Here is a 13,076-nt window from a genome sequence, read left to right as displayed (position 1 = left end):
ATATTCACTCTGCTCGGTAGGGCTAAATGTTACTTGGAGAGCTGTAACACATAGTTTAAATCCATTACACATGCCACCCTGGCAGCAGAACCTTATATGTAGAGAGCATGGGCTGTCCTATTATGGGAAATCAACTTTGTTTTGAGAGAAGCAGAGTATTGCTTCTGCGCAGGTCCTGGAATTTGAAACATTTCGGGCCTCCAAAGAGCACTGGCATTAGTTACCATGTCGGCTCCGGGGCGGTGAGATTCCCTCACTTTCTCTGCACGGGACACAGACCCGAGACGCAGTTGACAGTAACCCTGTGCCTGACCTCGCTGCTTGCTGCGTTCTCCTCCTCAAAGCTGCTGGGGCTTGTTGGGTCATAGCTGTCGTTACGCAGGGACCAGCCTAATTCAGCACAAGCTGCTGGAACAGCAAAGTCGGAATACACTTTGCCAAGAAATATTTTGCTGTTGTTTTCTTTTTCTGCTTTTTGTGGAGAGATTTCATGTCTGCTCACACTGTTTGGTATGAGGAAGTGGAAGATTATTGTAAGTATGAACAGACTGACATAATTTATCACAATACTCACTTTGACAGAGCAGTATAGTGCTACGCAGCCCACTAACAGCATGCATTTTTAAGCGTTTACTTTCCAAGTCTAAAAAAGGCTATAGCACTGGGGGAAAAATAGAGAGAATTTTTAATGTCTCTTTTGGGGGGGAGGGGATAAGATCCTGTACATAGTTATATATGAAAAAAAGTAATCCAGAAATGCTACCCAGCTTTGCCTTGAATAAAGAAAATACATTTCTTCCAAGGTTCACCACTTATTAAGGCATGGGGTTAAAATTTTTTCTTGAGAAGACAGAGCAATATATCTGCAAAAAACACTGTAATTGTTACAATAATTTGGCAACACATCAAAGGATTAATCAGTTGCTTTGAATTTTAATGGCATATGCAGTTTCACTGCCTTATATTAACTTACACAGTAAGAGAGCTGTCATTACTAAACTGTCTGGTAGCAACTGAATGAGGGGGTGTCAGTTTTGCTCAAATTGAGCAGCAACTGAGCTCTCCCATGCTCTTCCCAGGAAAGAGCAAGCGTGTTTTCCAGAGTTCTGCTTGTTTGTGAGTTTAAAGCTACCCTTTATCTGCAATAAGAAGAAGAATACAGGATGTCAAGAATAAAAGAATGAGCGAACCAAGAATAAAAGAATGAGAGAGAGTTTAAAATCCATCTACCACACTCTCAGACAATCTTTCTCCTTCCGCCCCCACCCAAACTCCCAAAACAGATTGTGTGGAGAGAAAGTGTCAGTATTGTCCTGACTTAATCTATAGTTCCCACCCCCTGTTTTATAATCTGTTTTCTGTCTTCCACTTTCAGCTTAGTCCTGTGTCTGTACAGTAATAGAATTCCTGTTTTTTTCTTCCTTTTTTGATCACAGAAGCCAGGGGAATACACACTGTCATTTCCCCCCATCACATAAAATGGACTGGATAGTCACTTCTGATGGAGCTTCTTGAAAATAATGTTAGATTTTGTTATGTTTGACAGGAAAGAAGCTTGAAACAGAAAATTCTGGGTTACAGTGTGGTTTTATGCCATAGTTTGCTTTCCTTGTTTTAAGACTAAATCTAATTCTGTTTTCTTGGGCACTAAATAATAATCTTAAATCAGATATAACATTTCCAGACACAGTTTTATGCCACTAGGAGAGGTCCTGCAGTGATAGGACCCTTTACTCTTTGGTTACAGTCTGAGATTTCAATAAGGGATAGAATAATGAGATCACCACCACATATTAAATAATTAGGAGGCAGATTGCTTCACTTCTGAAAAAACTGGTGGAGGAACAGGGAAGGAATGTTTTACTTCTTGTTAGCAAGAGGAAAATGACTTTCTCTGGAACAAACCATGTAGTGCCAAACCTTTCCTGCTGGTACTCTTTTGAGAGGAATAGAGAGGATTTGCTATCTTCACTTCTCTGTCTACTCACTTTCCAAGATCACCACAATATTGACCACTCCCTGCTCTTCAGCCTTGGGAAGGAAACAGTGCTGCATGGGGAGCTGGAGAGCTGCTTGCTAAATAAGGGTGGAAGATCTTTGTTGCTTAGCTCAGAAGTTATGATTGCACTCTGAAGATGTAGTAGTTGAAGGAAAGAAAAAATTAGCTGCTTTAGAGCTTTTGAAAAATATGAATAGCAAACCAGGGTTGCGTTTAGCAGATAAATAGCATTCATGACAAGAGCCATTAAATCACTTGCTAAATTATGTCACATAACTGTGTTCATATCTAATACGAAAGGGAACTGTCCTAGCGCATCTTGGGAATTATTTAGTTGAACTGATTTCCTCACCTGCATCCTGACTCTTTTAAAGGGCAAGGCATTATTCTCAATACAATTTTGTATAATATTGTCAAGGTTTTTTATAGTTGTAGTTCGATAAAAAAGGAAAGCCCATATCTGCATTGTGTTACAAAGTGCATCCAAAATAAAGCTCTCAAATTTATCTCTGGTTTTCACTCAGAACATGTCATTTCTCTCTCTTATTCCCTTTGCTTGCTTTGCTTCTTTCTGTGTATCAGATGAAAGCTTCTTGCTCTGGCTTGCAGAGCTGAGAGCAATGTTGCTTACGTTTCTGGTTTTGTTTTTTTTTTTAATCCATCCTTTCTCTTTTCTTAAAGTTCCCTCTCAAACCGATTTCTGCACCCACCTTTTCCTTTCTCTCTTTTATCTCTCCCCACGCTGCAGCAATAAATGCAACTTCTCCATTTCCTGCTTTCTTTCATTTCTGCTGAGTATGACCTTTGTGAAAACACAAAGGTGTTCATTCACCGCACTGAGCTTTACTTTCTTTCCTCAGCTCTTCAGTGCTTACTTCTGACTGAGTTGGACTGAAAACTCCTTGGGCAGGAACTGTCTCTTTCAGGTTTCTGGAGATACTTTGACAATGACACCTAAATAATTAAGTAATGGGGAAATTAGATATCATAGATTTCATTTTGTTTTAATTAAGATGAGATTACTGTAAACTTTATCTCAGACTCCACCCTCTCTAGGGTATTCAGTATCATACGCTGTATTTCTTTTTCTGGTGGGTATAACCCTCTTTCTTAACCCTTAATTTGAAATGAAACCAAATTCTGCTTAGAGTTATACACAGGCATCCTCTTTCTCTTCTTGGATTTGCACAAAGTAGTGACTAAAAATAAAATTAATCATAAACCAGAGCCAGTTCAGTAAAGAACTGATCCTGCCTGAAATTTAGTGATCACAAGGGGTCTCATACCAGTTATCATGATTTTACCATACTAGGAGTACATCTACATCAGTGTCATAGCTCAGATCAAGAGTGTATTTCTGAAGTGAATTCCCAGATTTCCCTTCTTGCTGTATTTTGGTTCACATCCCAGAGTGGTCTCGGAGCACACAAACTGCATCCCTGTTGGGTGAAACCGGACTTGAAGATGCACTGACGCACACAAACTCTTCATGCGTGTTTGGTCTGCAGCGTCAACCTAAAGCTGCTCCAAAGCAAGCCTTGTGGAATGTCTTGTGTGACGTTGGGTTGGCAGCGCCAACTGTTTCGTGTTACAAAACTGCTTCTGTTGAGGCTTGCAACTTGCTATGGCCTAAGACAACTCAGTGAGACAGGAGGAGGATAGCAACAAATTTCTTCAGATCTTGTATTTGGGGAAAAATCGGCTTTTAAAATCACTCCCCAACCTGTGGAGGAGAATGCTTCTTCCTGTCTCCATATTTAGTGACAGCTCCCTAGTTCTTGGTCCCCAGGCTGCCCTAATGTATCACAACTGTCTATGGCTCTTTTGAGGACAATTATTTAGCAGAGGACAGCAGTCAAGCAACAGTAGTCAAGCAGCATGTTATGTATGCAACTGATGATCCTGTGAAAATTAACCTACTCATTTTTTTGATTATTTTTTTAAAGGAAAAGATTCAATTATGTAACTAATAGAATATAGTTACTGATCAGATTGAGTTACTTATACCTGAAAAGGTACATTACTTAAAAAAAAAAAAAAAAGTTTAACCCTAGACTGATACTGTGAAGTTATTTGAGCCTCAGAATTGTCCAAGGAGTTAAGCATTTTTGAAAGATCTCCAGAGGTAACAGGATTAAGTTATATATTTTTGTCATGGATTACTGTTAGACAAAATCACATTGAACTGAATTGTGAACCAAGCAGCCTTGATTTGAAAAGGATAATTGCTGATTTTCACAGTACATTTTCAATTAAATGTTACCCTGAAGCTTAATCATCATTTAGAAGGATAATGATTGTACTGTGTTACAGCTAACCACTGAAAAAGACTTCTCAGTATATTTAGTGGAACTTTATAGCATCACAATGTTATCAAGAAGACTGCACTTGTAATAATACCGTATCACTGTCAGGGGAAGCAGAACAGCACCGGGAATTTTAAATAATTGTGTCTTATCAAAAGAGTGAGCTTTGTGGAAAGCAAAAATAATGGTTAGCAGACTGTGGCTTTCAAGAATGGTTTGCCAGCTGGACTATACCAGAGAACACGTTCATTCATCTTCCTAAAAAAACACGCGGAGTAAAGATGTTCGTTTTGGGTTTAAGTACTTATTACAAATACTATAAAACCTTGTGTTCTAGGTTACCTGCCACACGTATAACAAATTGGAAAGTTTTTAATGATGTGTTTTGAAGGAATGATGTGCTGAATTTTAAGAAACTCATAGTCTTCCTTGGTTCTGGTCACAAGTCCTATTTTAATCTATGGGTATTATTTAGAGCATGAGAGTGATAATGTTTGGGAGTTTTTCCTTGTCCTTTCTGTCTCTAATTCTATATCCTATAAGCAATCCATCCCCATATGAGTAATTTTTTATCAATTGTTTGCAACCTCTTACAACCTCCTAATGGATAAATATAGCTTGTAAACATTGCAAGCATAGGTAGAAGAAATAAATGGTGTTATTCAAGCAAAAACATATGCTCATGTAAATCTGAATATGTATGTACAAGACAACAATTAAGATGGCACATTTACAGTTAATTTATTTCTTAGAACTTTTTTTAAAGGATCTATCCTTTATCTTCAACAGATACAAATTAGCATGATTCTAGTCATAAAAAGAATACAATTGTAAACATTTCCTCATAGAAAACACTGCAGAAATACATTAGTCCTAAGTATTTTTTTTTTCCTGTGGTATTTTTTTATGAAGTATCCTAATGGTTTGGGAATTCCTTTTTAAAAACAAAAAATAGAAAAACATCTGGTATTAGTAACTAAAAACTCTGCAGTGTGTAGAGCTGACCTAAATGGGGACCTAGACTATTACATTTTGCTTACCTTGCCTTCGCTGGTAGCTTCTGAAAGATCGCTGGGGACCTATAGGGATTATGAACGAAACAAGAGAGCGTCATATGAGTGAGAGAGAATTTTAGTTGGGCTAATCAAATCCATTGTTTTTGTTTTCTTTTGACCACTTTATTCCTGTGGCTGTCAGTACAGTCTGGGAAAGCTGTGGGTCTTCAGCCCTTCAAAAATGGCCCATAAAAAAAAAAGCAAAATCAGTGTTTGATATTCTTAATATAAGCTTAGAGAGAAGACAGGCAGAAAGCCACTTTTAATATGCACTTGACAAGGTATTTGACATTGCCCCCCTTGAAGACTGATCACATATATTTCTTCCAAAGCATGGAAATTATTACTTATGAAAAATCAATTAATTAAGCTGATTTCATGTGTTTGACCTTGAACGCACATTACCCTACCGAGGAGCCTCCATGTCTCGCCATGTGGGTGTTTGCCATGTTCTAAAATTGGTGAGCGCATGTGTGTTGGAGCGTCTGCACACATGCACATTCATTTTTAAAGGAAATTAGAGATGCAAGAGCCTCTTAATTTTGCGTAGTGTAGGGAATGGAAAGAATTTAAAGGGTGATTGGAATTTGACATTTCTGCCTTTTTATTCTAAAGGATACTTTGATTAAAGTGTTGGAAGGCTCAGTTAATGGAGGCGTTGCTGCTATTTCAGATATACAGGGTATGTGATTTGAAGGCAAGCCAAATCACAGTGAGACGGAATAATGATGTCCTTGGTTTATTTTTTCCTTGGTGCATTCAGGTTTTGATTGGATTGTGAACAGGGCAACAGTCTTCTCTCCCAGGAAGCTCTGCCGGTCCTTGGAGGCTGGCGTTCTCTTATCAGAGCAGGAGTGTTGTCTTGTGAAGGTCATGGACTACAGGGGCAGAAGAGGGGAAAAAAACAAATGGCTTTGGGGGGAGGGAGAGAAGAAAGAAAAGAAGGACAAAACCAAGTACAAGACTCTCATAAGAAGCATTTCTGCAGCAGGACCTATTACTACTTTGACCCAGCTAGCACTCTCCTGATGGTGTATATGTCAAAAGATTTGTGGAGAACTATAGGGTCCCTGTCCATCTGTCCTTCTACCTTCCCACCCCGCTCTAGTCACACACACAGATACTTTAGTAGTTCTGTTCGTCTTGTTCTCACATTCATTTTTTTATTTCAAATTTTTTCTTTGGAAGAGATTATTCATGAATTATTTCTGGCTAAACAGAGCTCAGAGCTGTTGCTGGGGTGGTGAAAAATTAGTGCAGGCACTCTATTTTTTAAAAGGCTAATAGTATCATTGTATAGTTAGCATTATTGGGGATGTTAAAGAGCGCCTCGTGAAGTTCCTGGATGATGGATGCTGTAAATAAGCTCTTGAGCAGCCAGGAACACATTTTGGTGTAGATGGGTGATGCTGAAGATGGGAATAACTGGGAAGATTTGTGTCCATTTCTTCAACGTGGCTGAAGGACATAAAGCTGTTAGGCATAAAGCTATCCTGTGACTTTCCTGGGCTTAGGAAGTATGAACCAACTCCCCCAACCCTTTCTGTCAATTTGAAAGCCCTTTGACATGGGGCTTTCTAATCTATCCCAAAGTGGATCAACTCCCAAGGAAGAAAAACATGAGGAAGTCTGTTTGCAGAGAGAGAGAGAGAGAAGGGAAGGAGGTGCTTCTTGCTGCAGAGAGACCAATGTGCCAGGGTGGGGAGATCGCTTGTTGCCTCTGAGATACAGAAATGAAAGTCCAATGTCCGCAAATACACCTTTACAATGATCCTGCCCAACTTAAAAGGGGTTCATTAGAACTGAAAAACAGGGAAGACAAAACTGCGAAGGTACAAATAGGCAATGACCTGACTGTGAATTTGTGGATGTGATGTGTGTAGCCATATTTATTTGAACTAAGTTTATTCTATTTTATGTTGCTTTCAGTGGTTATTGTTGGCAGCCCAAAGTGAATGAATGTCTTGCACTAGATTTTAGGGGAGCAAAAATATATTTTTTTATTCATTTCACTTCATTTTATTTACTGTTAACCTTCTGTTATCATTTGATTTGATACATTGTACATACTTACTATTTATTCCCATCCCACACCCTGCAAATTGGGTGGAAAATAGAAAGCAGTGTATTTTTACATGAAATTCTAAGGCCGCATTTATAAGTGCTTGGTAGACTGCTGGTTGCTCACTCGCTAAAAATGTAGAAGATCCAGATTAAAGCGTTTGCTCTGCTTATACTCTGTTTACAGAGGAGAAAGTTTCAGTTGCATCAGATGTTGAATGGAAACCAAAGGTGAAGCCAAGTCACTTTTCACAAAATGGAATTCTTGCTTTCTCGCCAACATTAGAACAGTTCCTTTTATAGTAGTCTGTAAAGGACAAGCACGTTATATGGTTGATTCTGTCCCTTCTGTTCTTCCTAATAGTTACAAAAAGAGAGTTCTGAAAGCTCTAACATAGGAAGGATGAAAACTTAATACTGTGGAATAAATGATGAATATCAGGAGCTCTTATCTCACAGTAGAACCTGCAACACTTAATGGGAACAAAAGTTTTATAAACATTATAAATCACCGCAGATCTTTATTTTAACTTTTTTGTCTAATTTGAAGTTCCATGATATCTGTATCCTTGCAACTGAATGATACAGGATGGCTCAGTGATACTAATGTATATTTAAATAAATTAAATTGTTTTAATCAATCTCTCCATTTTTCTATAGAGCATTGTAAGTTGAATTCTTACTTAAATGTATCAGACTCTTCTATTCAGAGTGAAAGATATCCACAGTGAAGTGGTATTTCCCACATTACCTGAGTAATGTGGGAAAAGCTTCAGAGAATATATGTTGGAGCTCATTCTTGCCCTGGGGGGAAAAAATCTGTTAAATTACTTAGTCTCTGTCTACTTCCTGTTCAAACAGGACAAGTCTATTCACAATCAATCCAAAATTACTTCTATTTATAATACAGTTGTTTCTCTCTCTTTTTCAGCTGTTATAGTTAAGTCCGTATATTTTGAAAACAAACTGAATGATCCTAAATATTCACCCTTTTGTCTTGTAAGGGCAAATCTATTCTTCTTAGGGAATAACCTCTGAATTGTGAAGCACAGACTCTTTCTACTGATACTGTGGTCAGCTCTCTTATTTTCTTTTGTCCTCTGCCACTTTTCTCCCAGTCACACACATCCATTGCTCTACTGCTTTAGCTGCTTTATAAGCCCTTTCTTCCTCCAAGAAGGCTTGTTAATTTTCACATATTATCTTAAGATGACTTAACAGTCATTTTGCAAAGTCTTCCAAGCTTCTGCTACTGCTGAATTGATTCATTTTTCTCTTGACATGATGCAGACAAATGTGAAGCAAAATTGACTTGACCAGTAATCCTCCTCTTGACTGAAGGAGGACATGGTTTGAACAAGGACTTGTTCCAAATGTGGCCAGAGTTTTTTTCTCTGAATCCATCTACAGGACACATAAGGTTTTGGGGTTTTTTTTCCCATCTTTCCTAGAAAATTCTGATTTAGAAAGTGAAAAAGATCTTAGCCCTAAATAGTGGCCTAGGGATTCAGATTTTCCTGGTGCAATAAGTCAGTTTGCGGGTTTTTTTAACTGAGTAGGAGTTCCTCAGAGGTGCTGTGGTTTTCTTGGAGTGCTTCCAGAAACTGTTGCCCTGTGTATAAACTGATGAAATTTCACAGAAATCACTGAGTCACTGAAGTGGGAAGTCACTTCTGGATATCAGCTAGTTCCAACTCCCCTCCTCAGAGCAGGGTCACCTAGAGCCAGGCCGTGTCCAGTCGGGTTTTTAATATCTTCAAGGATGGAGACTCCAAAACCTCTCTGGGCAGCCTGTTCCAATGTTTGACCACCCTCACAATAAAAAGTTTTTCTTACGTTTAAATGGAATTTCTTGTGTTTCAATTTGTATCCATTGTCTCTTGCCCTGTCACTGGGCACCACTGAGAAGATTCTGGCTCCTCCTTCTTTACTTGCCCCATCAGGTATTTAGAAACATTTATAAGACACTTTACCCGAGCCCTCTCTTCTCCAGGCTGAACAGTCCCAGCTCTCTCAGCCTCTTCTCATATGAGAGATGCACCAGTCCCTTGATCATCTTCATGGCCCTTTGCTGGACTTGCTCCAGTATGTCCATGTCCCTCTTGTATTGGGGAGCCCAGCACTGGACCCAGCACTCCAGGTGTGTTTCACTGGGGCTGAGTAGAGGGAAGGATCACTCCCCTCCACCTGCTGGCAGTGCTCTGCCTAATGCAGCCCAGGATACCATTGGCCTTTTTTTGCTTCAAGAGCGCATTGCTCGCTCATAGTCAGCTCGTTGTCCACCAGGGATATCCAGGTCAGGGATGTGCAGAGCTGCTTTCCAGCAGGTCAGCCCCCAGCCTGTACTGGTGCATGGGGTTATTCCTCCCCAGGTGCAGGACTTTGTATCTCCCTTTGTTGAACTTTGTGAGATTCTTGTGGGTCAATTTCTCCAGCCTGTCCAGGTCCCTCTGAATGGCAGCACAACTGTCTGGTGTATCAGCCACTCCTCTCAGTTTTGTATCATCTGCAGACTTGCTGAGGGTGCACTCTGTCCCATTATCCATGTCATTAATGAAGATGTTAAACAGTACTGGCCCCAGTATCGACCCCTGGGGAGCACCATAAGTGACTAGCCTCCAGCTGGTTTTTGTGTCACTGATCACAACCCTCTGAGCCTGGCAGTTCAGCCAGTTTTCAGTTCAGCTCTCTGTCTTCAGCTTGTGTGATGTTATAGATAAGGATGTTATCTAAGGATGTTAAGGATGTTAAGACAGTGTTGAAAGCCTGGCTGAAGTTCAGATAAAAAACCTCCATGGCTCTCCCATTGTCTACCAAGTCAGTCAGTCATCTCATCGTGGAAGGCTATCAGATTGGTCAAGCCTGATTTCCCCTTTGTAAATCCATGCTGACTACTCCCAATCACCTTCTTGTCCTTAATACGTTTGGAAATGGTTTCCAGAACTATTTACTCCATCACCTTGCCAGCAATCAAAGTGAGGCTGCTGGTCTGTAGCTCCCTGGATCCTCCTTCTTGCCCTTTTTGAAGACGGGTGACATTTGCTTTTTTCCAGTCCTCAGGAACCTCCCCTGGTTACCACGACCTTTCACGGATGCTTGAGAGTGTCCTCGCAGTGAGATGGGCCAGCTCCCTCCATGATTTTGTTTGTAAGCAGCTCTCCTGACTAGCTTGGAGGGTGGCTGGAAACAGAGATTTGGGGTCTCTCATGTCACTTTTTTGATGCCAGATACAGCCGCTTTTTTGCATGGCACAATTGCAAGCATCAGAACCGTCAATACTTCCATATATGCCCATATTATAAGCTAGCCACAGACCAATTTAGAGCTGCTCTGTAAGGTTGTATCCATTTTGAATGTTCTAATCTCTCTGAACATCCTTTTTCTGTAAAGTCCATCTAGTTAAATTAATATTGAATGTAGAATGTCCATTATTTGTTTAAAGTCTGCCCAAATTCAAGATACATTAAATAAATTACACCAAACCTGCAGTAGTATCAGTAAATTGTTTTTGATCGTTGTTTAAAAATCAGAAGTTAGCAAAGTGTCTCTAGGTGCTATTGTAAAATTTTTAATCCGTACTCTGTAAAATCATTGTCGGTTTACTCTGAGTGCAAGTTGTAAGACTCATTGGCAGTTAAATCAGAGTGCAAAAATGCATAAAAAGTCTGAAAGACCTTTAGTTTAAACAGGTATAAACACCTTGTGATTTCAGTTCTCGTATCTTGAAGAGAAAAAAAGTATATTCAAAGTAAGCCTTTCTGAGTGTTCATTACTTTCAGATTGAATGTCATTGTCCATTGTACCATGAGTCTATTTCTCTTACAGAAGATTTGTGCTTAGCTTTGCCATTTTAATTGTTTGTATGTAGATAATTTGTTCATTGTGTCTTCTTGTCTGTCTGATCTTTTGGTAACTTTTGTTATCGTCTTCTTTTATAAAAATAATTTTGTTATACTTCCTGATTATTCTTAGAGCAGAAGCAAACAAACAAAAATTCAGTGGGAAAATAGCTTTATCAATTATATAATTATCTTTATGGGCCATATTTGTTTATGCCGTCTAAGTTATAAACCCAAATTTTAATTGCATGTTCACATGTTAAAGTGCAGTACAAAACAATTAGCTGCTCCTGAAATTATTAAATAACGTACTCTGCAGTTATGTGAATTTGTAGTATACTAAATGAGGTCTGCCTGATAGCAGTATCTTCCTGAAGTCAGTCTCTTTGGCATTATTTTACTTGCAGCCTTTTGGAATTTAACATAAGGTACTTGAAGTGAAATATTCTTAGGATATTTGAAATGTTGATTTAGAACCAGAAGCCATTCAGAAATCTTCTTTTGGGAAGATACCTGGGCCATACCTGAGGACTCTGATTTGGAAACTTATGAGATGGACTAGGATGCACTAACTTTTCATCAAGAGAGAGAGTATTTTGGAGGAAAAATTAAAACAAACTGTGTGTGCCAAGGCTTCCAGGGTTCCTTAAGTTGATCCTAATCTTCACACTTCTTCAAAAGTTATATTCTATTTCAGTTTTACAGGATATAAATTTGTATTCTATTTTATTTTATTATAATATTTTGTATTCTAATTTTCATCCTCTGTAGGTGATTTGCTATACCCATAGCTGTGGCCATTCATGAGAAGTTCCATTAAGAACTTCTCTGCATTGTTTCTTCACTATTTACACACTGGAATTGCCTGAGGCCTTTCCTAGTAAACATGAGAGACTTTTTTTAATTTGTCTACAATCCTGTAATTCTGTAGTTACATATGAAGACACTGTAGAAATCGATGGCTTTTTTCCTATTTATTTTTTCTGGTGAGAATACACTCTTGGGGAGTTGTACTTGAGTTTAGAGTATGCTAAGAGTTTCCAAAGTACTCCTTATTCTATATGATCTACAACATACAGCCAAAACCAGTTTGAAATAAAAATGAATGCATCAACAGTTTGCTTTGTAGATAAGTGACATGGTCGATGGATCTGCAAGCATTAACTGGGTATCAGTGGTCAATATGCTGTCGAAAATCCTGAGGCTGAGATGGGATTCTGGATTTGGAATCATAATAGCAAAGAAGTGGTTCTTTTCCAGTAGACAAAGTTGAATACTGAAATTAGGCTGGTAGAAGAGAGCAAGAAAACATATGAAGAGTGACGTTGTCATTACTGTAGCCAGGACTCAAATCATATTTGAAAACGATCAAAGATATTGCTAGAGAGAAGGGAGCTCTAGAGATGGGTTTATGAAGTTTCAAGTGCCTTAAATAATGGTGGTGACAGGTATTAGCTATTGTGACAGTTGTCAAAAGTTCTAGTTATTCTCAAGGGTATTGCAGGGTTCTTGGCAATGTGATAGAGATGGGGATGAAAAAATATTTTAATAATTATTGTATTAACTCATTAACAAGGTGAATATCAACTCCTGCACCCATATATCAATTAGAGAACTCTTTTTAAAGGATGTTTATGAGGAAAAAAGGTAAATAACTTCAAGCTGTTTTACTCCAGTGTAATTCAGATTTATTCCTAATCTAACTCTCTAAAAGAGTAAGTTGAATTTATGAATAAATCATTATAATTATTATTGATATAGCATAACAACTGAAAGTACTGTTTGTGGGAAGTCGTATACACAGTTTAATAAAGCT

At 38.7% G+C, this 13,076-nt stretch overlaps 1 protein-coding gene across 1 annotated transcript in view; it reads left to right on the top strand.

Annotated features, from left to right (window-relative positions):
• Window positions 1-242: 242 nt before the first annotated feature.
• The window catches only part of DMD (dystrophin), a 1,189,181-nt gene continuing 1,176,347 nt past the window's right edge, over window positions 243-13,076 (top strand). The window contains exon 1 of the mRNA XM_067297573.1: window positions 243-533. Coding sequence (XP_067153674.1) covers window positions 491-533 — 43 coding nt within the window. The 5' untranslated portion in view covers window positions 243-490. The remainder of the gene's footprint in view (window positions 534-13,076) is intronic.

This window comes from Apteryx mantelli, chromosome 1 (assembly GCF_036417845.1).
Source record: "Apteryx mantelli isolate bAptMan1 chromosome 1, bAptMan1.hap1, whole genome shotgun sequence".
Taxonomy (NCBI): Eukaryota; Metazoa; Chordata; class Aves; order Apterygiformes; family Apterygidae; genus Apteryx; species Apteryx mantelli.
The sequence above is the reverse complement of the archived record's forward strand: the minus strand, read 5'-3'. Positions and strand labels throughout refer to the sequence as shown.